The following is a 19,882-nucleotide window of genomic DNA, read 5'->3' on the forward strand; positions in this document are numbered from 1 at the left end:
TGAGGGTTACAGAGCACTGGAACAGGCTCCCCAGAGAGGTGGAGTCTCCTTCTCTGGAGACTTTCAAGACCCATCTGGATGCGTTCCTGTGTAACCTGCCCTAGACTGGTCCTGCTCTGGCAGGGTGGTTGGACTCTATCTCCAGAGGTCCCTTCCAGCCCCTGACATTCTGTGATTCTATGTGCATGATGCAGAAACGACACAACAGAGTGTACAGATGTTTCTTCTCCTTTTTTTAAGAGAAGCCAAAGGCTCTTCTCAATTACAACTGAGTGTCAGGAGTGGTCATTGAAGAAAAAAAAAATCAGGATTCTTCAAAGCTGCTGTGTTGCCTGTAAATGACTCGACGTGCAAAGGACCCCACCCCTTACCTGCTGTTGGCCCTGCTGGGTTTGCTGGGTGGTCTGCTGATTTGCTGAATTAGTCGCAGCGGCAGCGGCGGCAGCTTGCTGCTGGAAGAGACTGGCAGGATAAACTCCCCAGGGCGTAACTCCATAGTACTGGTGAGGGACGACCGCCGGGCCTGGAACACCAAGGGAAGCAGTGAGCTGCTGTAGCACGACAGGCGTTGCACAGAAAGCGTCACCAAAAATACCTGCTCATCATATTTGGTTTAATAAATCCTATTTCAAGGTGATTTGCTTTAAAGCCTCTGCAAATATAGAGGGATTCTGGCATTTGTATTATTCATTTTTAAAAAGATTAGAAGTCAGACCTGAAATTTCATCTTTACTTGCTTTTACCTTATTGGACGAGGTCAAATTCTGCTACCAGTGATCCTGTTGAAATTCCACGTTTTTACTCTTGTGTCCTAATTTTATAGTGAAGGAACAAAACTTTACCTCTAACCAAAAGAGAAGGAAACTTGTTTAAGCACAGAGCTACAAAAGTCTCTTCTAATCTCAGCTGACATTCACAGCTCTATCACATCTATCATTTAGCTCCCCAATAAAGTAAAAAACCTCTTTGCATCTGGGTAGCATCAATTCTCAAGTGTTTAAAATGTTATTTTTCTCGCCACTTTGCATTTGCAAACCACCATAGAAGAGGCTGTACGATCCTGTATCTTTTCACATTCCCTCCTCTTCCAACTTAAGAGGCTTAAAAAAAAAATACATCTCGGAGAGCACCAGATAACTTTTGAAGATTCATTGTGTTTTACCAAGCCTCAGGACACCATATACTTAATTCAGAGACAGCAGAACAACAGCCTATATCCTTAAATAATTCGAGTTGGCAGAACGCTGAGGAAGCAGCGAGTACCCTGCGCTGAACGGCAGAGTCCCTCCCCCCAAATAACACGTAGGTGAATTCAATAATAGTTTTTAATATGTCTGTTCTATATCGTTTGGAAAGGTCAGCAGAAAAGTAGAAGTATTTCCTTTGCTTTTCAAATATATCACCTATCCCACGGGTTCCTTCCCCAGAGCAGGAGTAACTTACAGCACACTAGGCTTTGTAAGGTAGAGTGCCACAGTCGTATTTGACACTGTAGAATAAACAAGTCTTTAGTGAATTTGAACCACTCGCTTGTTCTTATACAGAGTAAAAATAGTTTCTATTTTAAGAGAGACGGTTAGCATTTGAGTTCTAACCAAGTCACTTCAGTATTGCTGCTTGTTACGTCTTACAGTAAGACACTGCAAGGAGAACAAGTGTAACACACATAAAGACGATGAGTGTTTGCCCCAAGAAACTTAAAAAAATATCCCCCCAAAATGAGGGATGACAGTAAAAAGGGAGGTACAAAAAGACACTGCTGAGCGTAACTCAGGTATGACAAAGGGGGGAAAAATCCAGGAAGCACTTGTTTTCTTTTGGTTTTGTTTTTTTTTTATACGGTAACATGTGTTTGTCTCAAATGAACTACTGCATAATGCAAAAGCAATCCACTGTGCAACAGCCTGGATCTCAGCCTGGATGAACTGCTGCTCCTGCAATCAATACTGCAGACTCGTGAGATTCGGCAGCGCTTCCAAGATATTCACGTCATATTTAACGTCAAATATTAAATTCATATTTCAAAAGTGTAACAGTTACTCTCCTTTATTATTTTGGTTTTACCCACGTTTAGGATTCTGTAGTGTCATTAACACCCATGCCCAGCCCTATGGCACAAGCAGCCTGCTGTCTAACGCAGCACTTCAGCAGCACAGGCTGAACAGGCGGATTTGTGTCTCACACTAAAGCCACAAAATCCACCCTTGCTGGATTTACCGCGTAGCGTCAGTCAGAGAAGGTGACTTGTCTGTCTTAGTTTTGTCTTGGAGCAGCAACCACTTGTTCCTTACCTTCCAACCTGGGAATTCATGAGCAGTGGTAGCTAAAATTAAAAAACTTGCAGAAAATAAATCAGTCCCACAACGGTGCTGCCTACCTCGACCTAAGCCGTTACAGACACATAGCTGATCGGTGGGTTATAACCTGTTTATATTCAGTCAGTGCAGATCAGATGGCAACTGCCAGGGTGCTTCTGCACTCAACAGGAAAACAGTTGCAACTGCTCCGTTCTATGCAAGTAATTAGTCTGCGTTTGCCCTTAGGCTACCGGGAAGATGCTGCAGTACCCTGTATCTGGGCAAAATTTGGGCATCTCTCTGGGTGGTTTTAATCTCAGTTCTAATTATCAAACAAGCATAGGCTAGATTCTTTTTCAGCATTAGAGGTTGCTCATCAGATCTGTAAGAACCTTAGGTGTTCAAAAAACAAAGAGGCACAAAGTCTTTGAAGTTTGCAGGCAGCTGGGCTTAAAAGAGCTGCAAGTCTGGCTCAGCTCCTTTGAGCACGTGGTGAGGCTCATTATTGAACAGCGTTCTCAGTGAGGGCAAGTGTGTCATCATCGCCAGACTTAGAAAAACACGCAGAGTGTTTCTTTACTTCAGGAGATATCGCACCTGCTTTTACACTTAATAAAGATACATATACAGGAGAAAATAAAAGCCACTCTAGTGCCTTTGAAAAGCAAATATTCAGTAGTGGTCCACTCACACACAGGCCACAGACACCCCCAAACATTCCTTTCAAGAAACATTAGCAAAACCATCTGTAACTGTGTTCATAACAAATTTTTTGCTTTTCATCCCAGCCTTCACACTCCAGTCTCTGTAAGCAGAAGCCGTACCTGCTCTCGGCAGGAACAGCCAGCCCTCTCTTGCCAACGATGAGGACTCAGTGACCACCAGGTTAAACAGCCTCAAGAACCTCACGTCTGAAAATGCACGGCTGGAAATAGCAACTTGATCAAATACTCTTGACTCGGGAGCTGATCACTTCCCAATTACCAGTAGGGCAACCACAGATACCCATGACGTGGTGTCTTTTTAGGGATGGGGGTGAGAAACAGCTGAACTCCAACTCTGGTGCAGCCTCACGCAAACCCGGCTGTAGAGCACCCAGGGCCAGCACCGATCCAGAAGAGAAGAGGCACCCTGGCGTGACACCGTGCCCGGGGCAGCTGGGGAAGAGCCAGCTCACGTGCTCCCCGAACCCCGGTCCCAGGCGGTACGTGCATGCATCCACACCTGGCTCTGCTTGGGACACAGGGCAGCACCGAGTGACTGGGACTTCTAGAAACCCAAGCTTGAGAAGCCCAGTGCAGACACATCCCAACCGACTCTACCTTCAGTCTGGGAGCACTGTGTTTGTCCTGTATGCAGATTATTCCAGCATCCACTTCTCTACAAAGAACAGAAACACTTTTCTACCTGTAACACACCACCTCAGAGGGAATCTACATTTCCCAACCTGTCTTACAAGAGGCAAGATTTTTTTTTTTTTTTTGAGTGACATCTTTCTCAAATGACAGAAGGCAATTTCACAACACTTTTTAAAGACAACACTATCTTCCCCACGGTTTAAACTCACAAGTGATTTTTTTCTTGAGTCTAGGAAGCCCTTCCCTCTGCAAATTTGTTCTTTAAAATGCTACTATTGTTGGGAAGAAAAGAGTTTTATCACAGGGCTGACAGTCTCACAATCGTAAAAAAGCTGCCGTAACGGCAGAATCTTAATTGACAAAATTATTTCTGCCATAAAACATACAAAAGTTTCCCCTCCGCCCTAAGAGTAACTGTGAGCAATAAACTACCAACAACTCTAAACTCATTTCTTCCGTCTCATAAACTTCTCCAAGTCCTCCCAATTTAACACTCCCATACGCATCAGGGAGGCCGCCTGACTTTAGACAACACCTAAATTGCCCCCCGCCCCTTCAGCGCTGCACTCAGTCATTACAGAGAAAAGGCTTTCAAAACTGCCCGAGTCTAGACAGAAAAGGTGCTTTTCCCAAAACAAACACCAAGGAGGATGAAGATTGTTTTAAGCTTGGTTTGTCCAAAGCCCAACGAGACAAAGTAACTCGTATTTCTCGGTGGTGTAACCCTGTAAGTACATTGCAGCGCATTCCACGTTCTTTTGTTTTGCTTTCAAGAGTCATAAAGTTTAAAAATTATTCAAGTTGAGATCCTGATGCCAAGTTTTGGGATGCTTTAGGTATCCTGGGGTACGTTATTTCCCAGTTCAAATGTATAAGGCCCCAATCAGATATTCAGGAAGCTGTAGCTCCAATACTGCTGCAAAAAAATGGAAAAAAAAAGTTGTGACCAACACACTTGCTGTTTCCTAGAAATCTGGCAGCAGTTACATGTGGTCTTTCTGTGAAATCAAGACACTGACCTCCTGCTCCACTGAACTTCAGTGTGTTACTGAAGAACAAGCACCAGCTTTCGAAGCACCGAGGTGATGTAAAAGGCCCAGCAGAATCCTCTTTTTATAGTATTCATGTACAAAGCTCCTCTTCTGACTGTAACTGGAACTGCTCGTGTCCCAGCACCTCTTCCTCGCTAAGTCCTGACTGAAGCTTCCTACTTCTATCTGCCACCAAGAGCTCAGGTCATTCATTCACTGCCACACATTCATCATCACATGATAGTTTATCGACTCCTGGACTATCAGAAATACCCTTGTACTCTAGCTCTTGGCTTTCTTCCATTTAACCACAGCGGCATTTGTTTGCCAACAACACGTTGTTACCTAAACTTCATCTTGCATCGTTATTATGCAATCAGCATACAAAATCCACAACAGTCAAAAAGCCCAAAAGCCCATCTTCAAATTATAATTTCAATTCTTTACACACTTCCATGTGAGCCACTAAAAATGCCATCCAACTGGGTAACACTTGCTGAAATCCCATTTCAGAGCTTGACCTGATACTGGCCTCAAAGCTCAAAAGCTAAGCAGCAGTTAGGTTCAACACGCCGAAAAGTCACGTACCAAACCACAACGCTGGCTGGCACAACGCTGTATTCACGCACAACCAACGCTTTATCACTTTTACTCAGTACAAGCTATCCCACAGTGGAAGAGACTGGCAGTGAGTACACAAGTTGTAAGCGGAGTGTGGCAACAGCACGCAGGCTCCACTAAAAAGCAGTTCTTATTTAAAACGTAGACGGTTTCCTCTCCTGGTGGCTCATGGGAAGAAAAGCATGGTTATAAAAATGTTTTTCTGAAAGTACGTTCTTCCTTTGTCCTCAGGCAAGAACTTTATGGCAGACAAAGCAAAAGTTCAAGGTACAATGTGTTCTTCACACCGCCTGATAAGCTGTTTTACCGAGCTGTCATCTCAAGATACAACAATTTTGGCTATGACAGTTGGAAAGGATTTGGAAACTGATAGATGAACGTTTGGGAGAAAGATCTTGCATGAAGACAAGAGCCACCATCTTCACTTGCCATCTGGAAAACTGCATATTCATAGTTTAAGCCTCATAGCAGATATGGGATGTTTTTACCTAGAGAACCTAAAAAGCATAAATCCTTAACAGACTCTTGCAGAAGGGAAAGAGATCGTTTGCAGGATGCACCACAGTAAATTAGCTCAACAGCAACGAGATACAACTTTCCTGGCAGGAAAATGCATCCTCCATCTTTCTAGCCTTTAATAAGTATATTTTCAAAGGTATCTCTCACTACTGTCAGTTACCGAAAAACCCCAAACTCGTAGCAACATTTATGTCTGCAAGTGTTTCACGTCAGATTTGCTCTGGTTGTTTATCCTCAACAGACAGAGAGCCCACAGCAAGTGTTATACAAGAATTATCACATTTCATCTACAGAAAAACAGGGTTTCCAAGACAAACTCTGCTTCAACTTACTGATATACGATTATCTCTCCACAGGAATGACAACATACTAATATTTAACTTCCACAATCACAGACTCAAGAGCAGTTTTGGTACAGAAAATGGTCACGAACACAGAGGTAACTGGAAGCATCTCACCTAATGTCGCAGCTGCTGCAAGTCCGGCTGCGTACGGATCTGTTCCCGGTGGGGCGGCGCTGATGATGTACGGATTGGGGACAAAGGCAGCAGGAGCTAAACCTGCTGAAAACATACCTGTCAGTAAAAACAAACTTAACTAGAACTGAAACCCTACCAAAATACCTCTGGCTACCTGGCTGGTGAATACAAAAGCTCAGGTTGCTTTAGTATTTTCAAGGTTTTTACAGGTTGTTTTCTATAAGGAGCGAGCTAGCACGGCATTTCCCAGAGCCTTAACAGAACAACCTACGGAGGATGTAATTTACATAGAAGAAACCTAATTCCAGGGATGCACTGCCCCATAAGGAAAGCTGAAGTGGTAAAATACTCTATGTGGGTCGGGGCAATCCCAAGCACAAATCCAGGCTGGGCGGAGAATGGACTGAGAGCAGCCCTGAGGAGAAGAACTTGGGGTGATGGGTGACGAGAAGCTCAACGTGAGCCGGCAACGTGCGCTGGCAGCCCAGAAAGCCAACGGTGTCCTGGGCTGCATCCCCAGCAGCGTGGCCAGCAGGGCGAGGGAGGGGATTCTGCCCCTCTGCTCCGCTCTCGGGAGACCCCCCCTGCAGTGCTGCGTCCAGCTCTGGGGCCCCAACAGAAGAAGGACACGGAGCTGTTGGAGCAAGTCCAGAGGAGGCCACGGAGATGCTCAGAGGGCTGGAGCACCTCTGCTATGGAGACAGGCTGAGAGAGCTGGGGCTGTTCAGCCTGGAGAAGAGAAGGCTCCGGGGAGACCTTCTAGCACCTTCCAGTACCTGAAGGGGCTACAGGAAAGCTGGAGAGGGACTTTTTACAAGGGCATGGGGTGATAGGACGAGTGGAAAGGGTTTTAAACTGAAAGAGGGGAGATTGAGATGAGATATTGGGAAGAAATTCTTTGCTGTGAGGGTGGTGAGACCCTGGCCCAGGTTGCCCAGAGAAGCTGTGGCTGCCCCCTCCCTGGCAGTGTTCAAGGCCAGGTTGGATGGGCCTTGGAGCAACCTGGTCTGGTGGAAGGTGTCCCTGCCCATGGCAGGGGGGTTGGGACTGGATGATCTTTAAGGTCCCTTCCAACCCAAACCACTCGATAATTCTATGACAATATAGAATACACAATACCCACGCTTGCTCAGGTATCTCTGCAGTGCAGACACATCCTCACTGTTTGGGTGACTTAACACCAGCTAAATATTAACATTATCTAATTGCTTGTTACTATTCGTGTTTCCTACAGCAAGTTAATCAAGAACGGATTTACTGCTTCCCGAGTTCCATGCCCACTGCACAATCCCAGTACTTCAACTAATGAGCTCAGAAGGAGCTCAGGAGTGTACAGGCAACATGGCAGGGCACCATCGCTGCCGTGTCGGCACTACCTGCCTCTGCAAGGAAACAGTTTAATCATTAGAGAAATTACCAGTGGGCGGGAAGGGGGCGTGGAGGGGAGGTGAAGGTGAAGGGGAGTAAGTTAAAAAGCTAAATAATTTTAATTCAGGTCTGTCACTGAACTCCAGTAAGCACACAAATGCACTGCAGAGAGCTGGGAGAGTCCCAACACATTTGTCCTGGGCTTTTGGAGAGGAAGAACTACCACTAGATCACTTACTGTGCTCAAAACATTTAACCCTAAGATAGTGATTTTCTATGCACAGGATTAAGTGCTTTCTTCCCAGTTAGTCTACACAGTTTTAATAATATGAATCATGTGCTTGCACAAATTATACCTTAAAGTCAGAGCCCAGGCAGCTGAACCACAGGACGCACATTCAGGGGTACATTGAATTGGGCATTTTTCCCCTCACTTCACTGTGCCGCTTACCCCAATTCCTGCCTCACTCAGAGCAAGTACTTCAAAACTCTCTCATCACTGAACAGCACTCTCAGCAAGGGAAAGAGTGTCATTTCTGTCAGACGGGAATGCTCTAGAGCTTTTAAAGGGTGCAAGAGCTTCCTCCAGAATTTTTCAAGTAAATCTTAACTATATACTTCTGTTTGCGTGTTGATTACCAGTTGTAAAAACATATTTAGGATGCTCTAAAACCTTTTTGCCTGCTATTTTCCCAACGTATTCTGTTAGTCCTCAGTTAGTCCAGTAAAATGTAACGTATTAAATGCGTGACTTACCTATGTGAGGCTGATGGGCAGCTGCCAACGCGTACTGCTGCTGCTGCGCTGCTGTTAGCTGTTGAACAGCAAGTGCATTCGGTCTTTGGAACAACTGAAGGGACAAAAGCACAAATATGGTCCTTTACTCGTGCACAAAAAGCATTCTCTTACTTCCTTTTAAAGCAATTCCTTTACACTAGATTTATTTTCGCAACTACAGACACTCCTTCTTTAACGGGAAACATTTCAAAAGGAATTGAAAAAAAACCAAACCTCTTTGAAATCAATTGTCCATGAGAATCCACCTGAAAAAAAACAATTATTTCTGAAGTGCAGCTGAACCACAGCCAGGGTTTTCTCTGCTATTCTCTGCATAATGCCCAAAAGCCATTTTTTCCCCCACTCCTCCTCAAACACACACCCCTAACTGCAGCCTGCAGATCACCAGTAGCTGCCACAAGTGCTTCCAGATCTCAAACAACACTGAGCACAGTGATATCACAGTTACACCGGCGGACAACCCGTGTGCCTGTCCCAGACGGTCTGAAGGGCTGCAGAGCGAGGCGTGGGAGAGGTGATACACTTGAGATGGCTTCAGAGCCACCTGAAGAGCCATCAGATGGAATACCAGTGTCAGGAGCTCACGAACCCCCAGACAAAATCCTTCCTTTACCTGCTAAACTTCCATCTCCAGCATCTCCTACGTGAATCCCGGCAAGAAGTGTAAATTCTTCTTTGATCACAGGCAGAAGCCACACCTGGGGACTTTTTGGTTAAGTCATCCAAAGCATATGCAGATTTGCCAGCTTACAGCTCACTACAATCTTAGGGAGCAATGGGCAGTGCTATTGAGGATGGTCATTCTCAATAAGAAAAAAGAGAGAGGATTACATCAGGCTTTTAAAGAAAAAGTGTATTTGCTGAGGTTTTCCTTTGTTTCATTCATCCAGGTCCTTACTAAGCTTACTGCCCCAGCTTCCTATGCCAGAGCAGATCATAGAATCACAGACTGGTTTGGGCTGGAGGGGACCTTAAAGACCATCCAGTTCCAGCCCCCTGCCACGGGCAGGGACACCTTCCACCAGACCAGGTTGCTCCAAGGCCCATCCAACCTGGCCTTGAACACTGCCAGGGAGGGGGCAGCCACAGCTTCTCTGGGCAACCTGGGCCAGGGTCTCACCACCCTCACAGCAAAGAATTTCTTCCTCATATCTCATCTAAATCTCCCCTCTTTCAGTTTAAAACCGTCCCCCTTGTCCTATCACTCCTTGCCCTTGTAAAAAGCCCCTCTCCAGCTTTCCTGTAGCCCCTTCAGGTACTAAAATGTCTCTACCCAAGTGAAACCCTCCCTAAATCAACCCATTAGCAAACCATCACTTAGCAATAATTAAAACATTTAAGAACACACAAGCTGAGCAGCCACTCCGAAACTATCCAGAAGCAATGTTCATCCCCACTTACTTCCAAGTGATCATTTCTGAGGTGTGAATGACTTCACAAACCGCTGTGATAAATGTTTTCTCTCTCCGTTTACTTGGAAAAAAACAGGCCTAAATGCTATACAATTTTCACACCTATTATCTCTGCCCTCCTTTCAGACAAGACAAGTGAGCTAGTTCAGCTGTCAGAAGCAGCAATAATAATTCTGCCCAAATTTTTGGCAGAAACTTGCAACCATCAAGAAGCAGCACGGAATAATTTACAAAATTAGGGTGTTTTTTTTTTAAAATAGGCAAAAATTGGAGTTGGTTCTCCTGAGAGCAGGATGAGCAACTGCACTGTTTAGGCAGAAAATATGAAAAAAGATCAGTGATCATCTTGAGATGAGTCTACCTCTATTTTCTTCTCTTTGTACAAGTTCAGAAGGAAGAAAAAAACATGTAAGGGATCAGTATCAGATGTAAGGTGTGGAACTCACTACTCGGGGGATCCAGAATTGATCTTCTGTGTGCTAAAAACCTCGTCACAACTGTTTTCCCCGAAGACTGCTCACCCCTTAAGGTGTTGGGGCCCCTCCATATATCCAAGGAGGATTGTAATGCTGCTTATGGAGAAATACATCAAATCCACAGTTATTTTATCACCTCCCTGGGCCTAACATCAGGACGGCTATAAAACATTCTTAGCAGTCCTTATGCAGAACACACCTTTTTTTTTTATTTTCTTTTTTTAAACATGTCATTCATTCAACAATACTTAATGCTTACACAAAGATGAGTGCTTATAAGGGGTGTAATCTTCGTTAATATACCATCTGTCATTAGTAGCTGGATCAAAGGCTCTACTGACATCTTTTAGCTAAAACAAGCAAGGACATCACAGGCAAAGTGACCTACAGAAAATGGAATGAGGGATAGCGGCTCTGTAGGAGTCTCCAGCAATGTCTTGTTCACTGACTGGCATCAGCAGATATGGAAAAGAAATCATAAATATATCCCCTAAACTGCTTCACTGCTGGGTGAGCTACATCTAGAACAGCCATCCTTGTTTTTGTGGTCTACTTTTGTATTGAGCTCAGCAACCCAGTATTTTAGCTTCAGCTGCAAACACTTCACCAAAACCTTTCATTTTCATATTGTTTTGCACCCCTGAGATCTGTTTTTCCAGTCCGTTAATGTGTATTCTGCCAAGGTGAACAGCGGAGGAAAAGGCTAGGTTATTAGTTGCCTGTCTAAAGGGAAAAAAAGCACTTATCTTCTCTGAAAATACTTTTTCCTATGCTCAGTTCACATGTGCGATGACTTCCCCACCTCCCAAATGCATCTCAAAGATCCATTTTTATATTAGAAGTACCAGCAAAAAATACACAGCTACTCAAAGCATGAATATTTCACCTGCTGCTGCTGAGTTTGTTTGTTGTTGCTGTCTGCTTGCTCTCTCCCCCTCTTGTGAGCACCGCTGAGGACTGCTAGATCTGACTTTCAGACATCCAAGTACCCACCCCAGCTTTGTGCATTTTTCTTTTGCTGAAATCAAGGCACAGTATGCAGAGCACTCTGCAAACAGCTGCTGTTAAGAGTTCACCTAAAGACTCAAAGAGGGAGATTGAAAAGATGCTCCTTTCCCTAAAATTACTGGCATTACAGAAGGGAAATGCCCTTCTGTGGCAGAGTCCTTTCATCCGCTCAAGAAAATCACCAAGAGTCTGTCTGCATCCTCAAGTCAAAGAAACCTACAGACTTAGCTCCAACTTAGTGACACTTACTTCCTCAGACAATATTCTTGAGCCTCTTTAAAGCCCCTTGCAAACGTTCTGCATTCACGCCGTGTTGCAAGCTCGAGGAAGGGCTGGATTCCTTCTGCCTGCAGCAGGCCTCCTTTCAAATCTTTAGTTTCCCTTCCAAAGAAAGCTCAGGTAAATGTTGGTATCTAAGCCCTGCACTCCGGCACTGACTCCAATCAGCGACTTCTGCCTGCTTTAAATCACAGTTTCTGCAAACCTAGACTCAACTTACCCACAAGAAATTCAGTGTGAACAGCTAAAACCTTTCGCAGCTGCAGATTTCGTACTGCCTGCAGCGGAGACAACAAAAACAACCACAATTTCAGGCTTTGCTTCGCCAGATAAGCCCCTGTGCCTCATGAGCTCTGGGAATCATCAACTCTACGTATTTAGGAAGAGTTATTAAAGCCTCAATGCACTGTCTCCACCTGCTGACAGCAAAGACCTACTTCCAAACAAACAAAACAGCAAAAAGTAAAAACTCCAATAATAGCTTTTTGTCATCTTATTTAGAACCCTGCTGGATGTGAAAATTAGGTTAAACTATGTATCAGTATTAAATCGTGGTCTCCAGTACATGGAAAAAGGAAAAGAAACCTCTTTAACAGGAACTAAATTAACTGGAATTTACAAAGTGAGGCTGAAGTTATAAAAATGTGTCTGTGGAGAATTTCAGCCTATTAGAAATCACATTCAGAGTGAAAACCTACCAATGACTGCCATAGTTCAGTAGGATCACCCCACATTTCAAACAGCGAGCCTATAAACCCTCTCTTACACACGCACACAAATGAAGCATCATTTACAACACGCGGGGGAGTTCATCGAGGGGATTCCAAGAACCCAGAACATGGCAGTCTGTATTATACAGTTATGGGAACACGGCATGATTAGATTTCTGTAAGCCAGTTTCTTCTGCAATATAAACATCTGACATCTCTAATCAGATTACACGTGGTTAAGACCTTCCCTTCTTAATATTGCTTTTAGCTGTACTTGCTTGTAATCCCTTCAAAGTGTATGACGCTTCCCAACGGACCGAGAAAGACATTTACAGACGAGATCCTTTCGTTCAGGACATATTTCCTTCTGACAACTGAATGGGGAAGACTAGACTGCCAAAAGACAGATTTCTTTCATACTGGCAGACAGCGAACACCAAGTACCAGTGGCTGCTGGATATCATATATTAAGAAAATGAGTACGACTCTGAGCCAAGATACATTGCGTTTACACAACCGTGCCCCGAGAGGTCACATCTGGCAGAAGAATGAACCCTTATCTTCAACACAGCAGTTAGGCTTACACAAGCCTGCCGTCTGCATTTACTGTAGGTGTAAGGAGCTGTTGCAACAAACTTTAAAATAACAATCCTTCTTAAACAGCCTGGCCTGCTTATTCTCTGCGTGACCTGGGTGGGAGCTGAGCACGCCAGAGCGACTGGGTGGGCAGGCAGCTGCGCTCACAGCACCAGGACCTCCTGCTCCCCCCCCAGAATTCACAGTTCACATAGACAAGAGAGACCTGCAGCTTCACAGGCAAGCCAGCAGGAGTTTTAAGCATGATTACACGGAGATGACATCAGCTCTACGTGGAGATTACCCATCCACTTTATACAAAGAAAAAAAAAAAACAAACCCAGACCTGTCTACAGGGCCAGGCAGAGGCAGAAAGCCGTACTGCATCCCTGCTGAAATCAGCACGATTTCCAGGTCAGCCTCACTTCAAGAGTTTTTATTCCCACTGGCTGGGCGCAAGACGTGCCCAATTTTAAATCCTATTTTTTAACGGCTGGAAGAAAGAAATAGAAACTACTTGAACTTGTAAATGAGCCTTAATGTAAATAGAAAACACTAGCAAAATGCAAATTACAGGCTTCACATTCCTGCAGTTATTTTCCCATATGTAACGGTTCTTTACAAAGCAGCTCACTCATTCAGCTCTAACATACCGTTTTAAAAAAATACATGTTTCGTTGTCTGAAAGTAATTCTTGCATTCAAGGCCCTACACCAGAGTGAGACAAAGACTTGAAAGTAGCTTTTTTTCTTTTTCCTTTTTCAACTATACAGCAGCTATTTAGTTTAATCATTAAAAAAATTTTCCATCATTAACCTCCCAAGTATGCTATATAATAAAACAACTGATTAAGCTGTGACGTAGATATTTACATTGCTTTTAAGACTATGATAACTCTGAAGGTGGGCCTTTAGCACAGACTTGACAAGGGCTTTTCCTCACCACGGAGTGGGGATTTTGCTAAAAAAGATCAGATACTTCAGGAAACCCAGGGCTAGTGATATACTCTCACAATCAGCTACAACAAAGGATTTTATTCTTCTTTGAGGGATATCACAGTTACAAGAGGAAGGCAATAAAAGTTTACAATCATTACCCAAACTAGAAGGAACAGGAGTGCATTACGAGTCGATCGTTGGATCTAGGCCCAGCATTCAAGAGAAGCCAACAGCAAAGCAAGGGCTTGCGTTACTTGTCCGGGATGAGAAGCTCGGGCCGCTTGCGTGGGAGAAAAGGTCAAACAAACTTTCCGGGCTGAGATAAAGTTTTGTAGTTCTGGACTCTGACCTCAGATTTTAAACCACGCTCAAGTACGAGCAAGCCAGTTTAAACTCATTATTCCTTCAGTCTGCTCCAGTTGAGTGCTGCAGAGATCCCAAAGCAGGGCTGCAACACCGAGCCCGAACGGTCGCTTGAGCTTTAAGTCACTTTAAGGGCTTGAGGGTGGGGTGTGGGGGTATTTTTTGTTGTTTAGCAGTTTTTACTAATTTACAACTCTTCTCCAATGCAAACTTACTCAAGCTAAAAATGATTAATACACAGAAACGTGCTGTTGATAACTGCTCTTTATTACAGGTCTTTAAGACTGCTGTTCAGGTGGACATGTTAAGTAAGTAGATCTCCTGGCTCGAGCTCCCTAGGAGGACACATGCAGCACTCTACAGATGGCATAGAGATGATGAAACCATTCCAAGTCTTTCTCCTTCCCTCTCCCCAAGACAAGAGCCTGAGCTCAGGCTAACCCCATGCTGACTCTCCTGGAGGAACTGGAGCGGTAGGGTAGGACCAATGGCCAACACTTTACCTGCTGTTGGGAATTGTAATCGAAGAGCCCCACGGTGGCTGCAGCCGAGTCCACAGGTACTTGAGTGCCAGAATAATCAAACTGAAGAGGCTCCATGCCAACGTGCTCCATGGGATCCAGAGGGACACTCTGGGACTCGATGTTGGAGAAGTCCTCCACTGGCTTGGCACCATTAGTACTTGCCAGCTGGGCTAAGCCCTCTGATCCATTCTGGTTTGGACCCAGAAGATCTACTTCACTAGCAGAGTTCTGGCAATTACCAGGTGTACGGCTACACAGAAAGAAAAGATACTTGTCACTAAGCATGTCCACTTAATGCTATGTCACACAGCATTGATTAACAGCAACAGACACTAGTACTCATCAGAACTGCTTGTAGATGTTGTGATTAAGGAGGTAAAAAAAAAAGAGAGTCTGAAAGAGTTCCCTAAATGAATTCTAAACAGAACAATTTCTGTATTTAAAAAAAACAAACAAGAAAACCACCCACAAAACCCCCAGTCCCACTGCCTCAAAGACCTGTTACACTACAAGTGTACAAAAATTCAGTTTCTTTTTTCTCCTCAATCAAGCAGAGTCAGCCATAACAAGACAGGATTTCAGAAACGCCAAAGTTATTTTTTCATCAAGCTCTTCGGTAATTATTAACCATGTAACGCTCTGGCACTGTATCTCACTTGCAACCTTGCTAAAGTAGCTGCCATGGTTTCCTAATGACCAACAGAAGCACTGGACTCAAGTGGGAAATGGTTCATCTCAATGCAAGAACCACCAGTATGAGCCTCAGAGCACACTTGTTTTGCTTTTACAGTCTTCCTATGTGTCAACACGAGGTGCAGCAAGCAGGTAAGCTAGCAAGAAATACACGTGCATTGATTGCATCAATAGCCACAACTTCAGAAGGCTTTAACGTCTTGAGAGCTCCAAGGAACAAGTCCAAAACCCTGACTGTAATTTAGGCTAGTATATAAGCAGAGTCAACGTCTTCAGTAGGTATTTCCATAGGAATCCCACACAAATTCATTAAAAGCAGGTGTGAAAATAAAACAAGATTACAATGTACAGGACTAGGTCTGCACAGATGAGAGCTAGCAGATGTTCTCCTCCACCTTCTCACAGTGCTTCCCTGTGCACATTATCATGTCCTTATGACACTGCTTCAATGAATCAAAAGCTTTGTCACTACAGCATGGAAACTCTCTCAAAAAACGTTAAGTGTGACGCTGATTAATCATTAACTAATGGTGCACGTACCTGAAGTCTTTGACATCTGCATCGATTCCATTCTGCACAGGCAAACCATTTGTTTTATCCATCACATCCCCCTCCTCCTTCAGATCTCCTAATTTATCGCCATCAAATGTGCCCTTATTTTTCTTATCCCCTTTGTCATTCTCATCATTCTCTGCATCCCTCGGCCCCTAGGCAAAAGAGACATTATTTTAATAAGCTTAGTTTTCAGATCAATTTTACTTTTATTCCGAGGTGGTAACAAATCAAAGAAACACATCACAATAAAGTAAGTCACTTGCAAACATTAGTTCTTACAAATAAACATGTAAAAAAGTAAAAAAAATAATCATAATTGAAGAAATAAGGGAATTAGTTCTCACTCTTCCGAGAGAGGTTCTATCTATCTATTCAGATTCTTCCATTTAGTAATTCCGGGTCTGACTCTATAGGCTCTAAAAATCCCACCCCAAAATAATTGTAAATAATACTTATCCAAATCCTCTTTCTAGATGGGACTCAGGCACTTCAAAATTAAACTCAGGAGCTTTTAAATACGACAGCATGTACTGAAGGGGTGTAAAATGAATTAGTGCCCCTCCAAAAGTCACTGTCTCGGTGTCAAAGATGCAATAATTGACGGGACAAGTGCCTGTATTTGAGCAGAACAGGATCACCTCATTTTTGGGGGGGCTTTACTGTGATTTGCACAGTGAACTCCAAGGTACAGCTCATTTAAGAGCGCTCAAGTCAATCACTAGCTCCATCATTGGTTCATATAATCCTAAAGCACATTTTTGGGGAGGAAAAAGGAAGGGGGAAAAAAAAAAAAAGAGAGAAAAAAAGGATTTCTGTTCTGTTGAGCATTTTATGAGTGGTATTACATCTGCAGCATTCCTGCCCTTAATGTCTGCATTTTATTTCACTTGGGAGAAGAATAAAGGGTGATTATGCCAGGGGCAGAGTTTTGAACAACAAAAGGGAGAGGAAAAACAACATAATTTATGATAAAAAACAGCAAGGGGCATATAAACATATTTATCAGAGACAGCTTTGGTGCTGTCACAAAGACAGACATTCAAACCCCATCTTCCACTTCATTTGAGGGAAAAGTACTCTGTACATAACAGAGCATTTGAACCCTGTATCAACTAAATAATTTTTCCATTCTCTTTATTTGGAGCAGGGGAGTTTTTCCCCTCATATTTAGAAAAAAAAAAGGTTGTTTTAAGAGCAATCATCTTCTGATGCTGCTTCTTAAAGAAAATAAAATCATGTCTTCTTAATATTGAAGAGCAGACTTGGAAATGCCAGTTATAAACACAAATTTGGAGCCCAGTTCTCACTCACACAATGTGATATTCACCAGTGAGACCCTTCGTTTCAGAACTGGCATCCTGACCATCAGCGCTGCGGAGCAGACACCTCTCTAAGCCCCAATTCGGATGATAAATTGGCTCCTTCCACTGCTTGTTCATTTCTCAAAAAAAATGATCTTTCTTAGGCTCAGGGTTCAACAAGGTTATCAGGTGCCCACTAATGAGGGACAATACTAAGAGGATGGATAAAGGAAACCACAAATCAGCTCCCTGAAGAGATGAGCACAGCAGGCTGACAGTAACGAAGCTACTTCGCTTTTATGTTTTTCAACAATTCCTGATCTAGCACATGGCCGAGGAGGCAGAGCTGAGATGCAGACCCTTCTTCCCCACTACAGGGATTGATTACACCTCCCTCACCACATCCTCAGATTGGAGGCAGCAGCGACTGTGCTCCCATCCCCACCCCACGAAGCACAGCAACTAATGCCATTTCTCCGTAGGACACAATATGCCCTTGGAAGCATCCCCAGCTGGAGTGGCTTTGGTAGCTACGTTACATTTCTAGCCTCATTACATGGAGCTTTTTGTTCTTAGCCAGTAACAAAGCAGCCACACGCTCATTCAAAACCCACGGGTGCATTTGCATCCTTTTCCAACGACAAGCTTAGATGGGGTGTTACTGCCGAGGTGCTTATCCAAAGGACCAGGGAAGGTCACGTCCTTCACACCCATCTCCCATACTGCATCCCCTAAGTCAAGAACAAGGGTTAAACCGCTAGCCAGCCCGTTTTAAGAAAGAGAGCTAAACTAAGAGCAAATAAAAGCAAGAAGAAACATCTGCCTTCAGGAATGGATTAACAAACAAACAAACCAAGCAGCAAATGGAGAAAATAACATAATGGGAACTCAAATGTCAGAATCAGGCACACTTACAAATCCTCCTTTCCTTAGGCAGGAATCTCCAGGAGATGAGCTCAACACATACTCCACCATGCTAACTCCAAGTCCTCCACTCTCTGACCGTGGTGAAAGCACTGAGTTGACTTCACTATTCACATGAAACCCCTGACCAGGTCTTCTCTGAACCATAATTGGTTGGGAAACAGAGTGATCTGGAACAAAAACACGTGTAATTCTTATAAGTAGATCCATCTATTCAAAGGAGGCAAGTCATTAAATACGTACTCTCTAGGGTCTTAATTGTACTAAGAAGCGCCAACTTTTTGACTCTGATGATGTCCATCAGAAAAAGCAGGATGGCTTTCTCATTTTTTAAATTCTAGAACCTGTAAACCTACAAGCGACAACTACACTTAAAGTCTAAAATAATAAAATTTCAGAAGTTTAAGTCTCTAAGTAAAGGTTGTAATTAAAAAAAAACAAAGTTCTAGTTTTTAGTTTTAGTAAAACTCTTGCATTAGTACAGTGAAAAAAACAATCAGTCTTGGTTTGTCATTTAAAACATCGTCCTACCGTTACACCAGCCTACATTTGTTTTCTTGGTCATGTGAACTGCCATAGTCATGTCACAATCAGAGCTTCTCTTAGCTGCTATATCCTCAAGAAAAAGTTTGAGAACTTCATTGCTTCTTCCTCATCCCCCCTTCTCCTGCATCAGCCCCATCCCTGCAGCGTGAGGGTTTGATCCAACCAGAACAGACTAAGGAGAGATGACTCCAAGTCCTTACGAGCTCTGCAAAAACTGCTGGCTGGGCAGCAGAAGGTGACCTTACATCCCCAGCGAGGGAAGGGAAGAAGCACTCGGCTCCTGCCTGCTCCGACTGGCAACAGTCAGCCAGTCAGTAACGACAGGCAGCAGACAGAGCAGTTGCCAGGGGCTGGTGGAGGAGACATGCAATGATATAGATACTCTAGTTTCCTTATAAAGCAGGCATAAGCTGTCAGAAGAAGTAATTCTATTCTGTCTTTGCTCCCAGCTACGCTCTCCTGCCTTCTCCCTCAAGCCAGCACAAGCCTCTATGTGGCCACAAAGTGGACTGGGGAGACTTTTCGGGGATAAAGCTAACGAAGAAAAGAGAAAAGCTAATTTTAACCCAGATCAATTCCCCAGCAGGTTTCATTGCACCGCTGCATAACTACTTGTCCTACCAGGAGGTGGCCTGCATCAGACAGGACTGCTTCTTTTAGCGGTACTGGCTTCAAATGCTTTAAAACTACAACTTCACGGCCGAGGAGTGAAGGACCAAGGCCATATGGGAGGACTGCAGTGCATACTGTGGACACAGACAGGAAGGAAAATGGATGGAGCAAAGGGCATCTTACAGAAAACCAGGTTTCATTAGTTCCACTGTTCACGGAACAAGTAGTCTTCTGGCCAAGGACACTTCCACACCCCACCTCCAAGTTGTGCTCCTTGCTCTGGGGCAGTGAGCTTGAGCAACTGCTCAGACCATGGCTGTTCTCTTCATTTTAGATGAGCAAAAGGGGAAACTATGACTTCCCTGACTCACAGACACCAGTGCAGGCCATGGTGCAGGAATAAAGGCTGTAAGGTGCACAGGATTAATTGAGAATAAACAAAGGAAGAGACGAGACGAAGGGCTTTGACTCATGGAGATTTATGATCAGCGTAG

General features: G+C 43.9%; 1 protein-coding gene and 2 non-coding genes across 9 annotated transcripts in view; all 3 read right to left on the reverse strand.

The window, feature by feature from the left end:
* Positions 1-19,882, reverse strand: part of PUM1 (pumilio RNA binding family member 1) — an 80,681-nt gene that overhangs the window by 29,201 nt on the left and 31,598 nt on the right. For 4 of the 7 annotated variants that reach the window (XM_068417605.1, XM_068417600.1, XM_068417601.1 and 1 more), the window contains exons 5-10: positions 18,222-18,400; positions 15,991-16,157; positions 14,737-15,007; positions 8,430-8,523; positions 6,285-6,401; positions 372-523 (exon numbers count right to left, since the gene is read on the reverse strand). In XM_068417605.1, the coding sequence (XP_068273706.1) occupies positions 372-523; positions 6,285-6,401; positions 8,430-8,523; positions 14,737-15,007; positions 15,991-16,157; positions 18,222-18,400 (980 nt within the window). The remainder of the gene's footprint in view (positions 1-371; positions 524-6,284; positions 6,402-8,429; positions 8,524-14,736; positions 15,008-15,990; positions 16,158-18,221; positions 18,401-19,882) is intronic. The other 3 variants (XM_068417604.1, XM_068417603.1, XM_068417602.1) reach the window with 2 other exon arrangements.
* Positions 2,764-2,847, reverse strand: LOC137673356 (small nucleolar RNA SNORD103/SNORD85). Its single transcript, XR_011049729.1, has one exon. It is a non-coding gene; the product is annotated as a small nucleolar RNA SNORD103/SNORD85 (small nucleolar RNA).
* Positions 8,136-8,217, reverse strand: LOC137673358 (small nucleolar RNA SNORD103/SNORD85). Its single transcript, XR_011049731.1, has one exon. It is a non-coding gene; the product is annotated as a small nucleolar RNA SNORD103/SNORD85 (small nucleolar RNA).

This window comes from Nyctibius grandis, chromosome 24 (genome assembly GCF_013368605.1).
Source record: "Nyctibius grandis isolate bNycGra1 chromosome 24, bNycGra1.pri, whole genome shotgun sequence".
Lineage (NCBI taxonomy): Eukaryota > Metazoa > Chordata > Aves > Nyctibiiformes > Nyctibiidae > Nyctibius > Nyctibius grandis.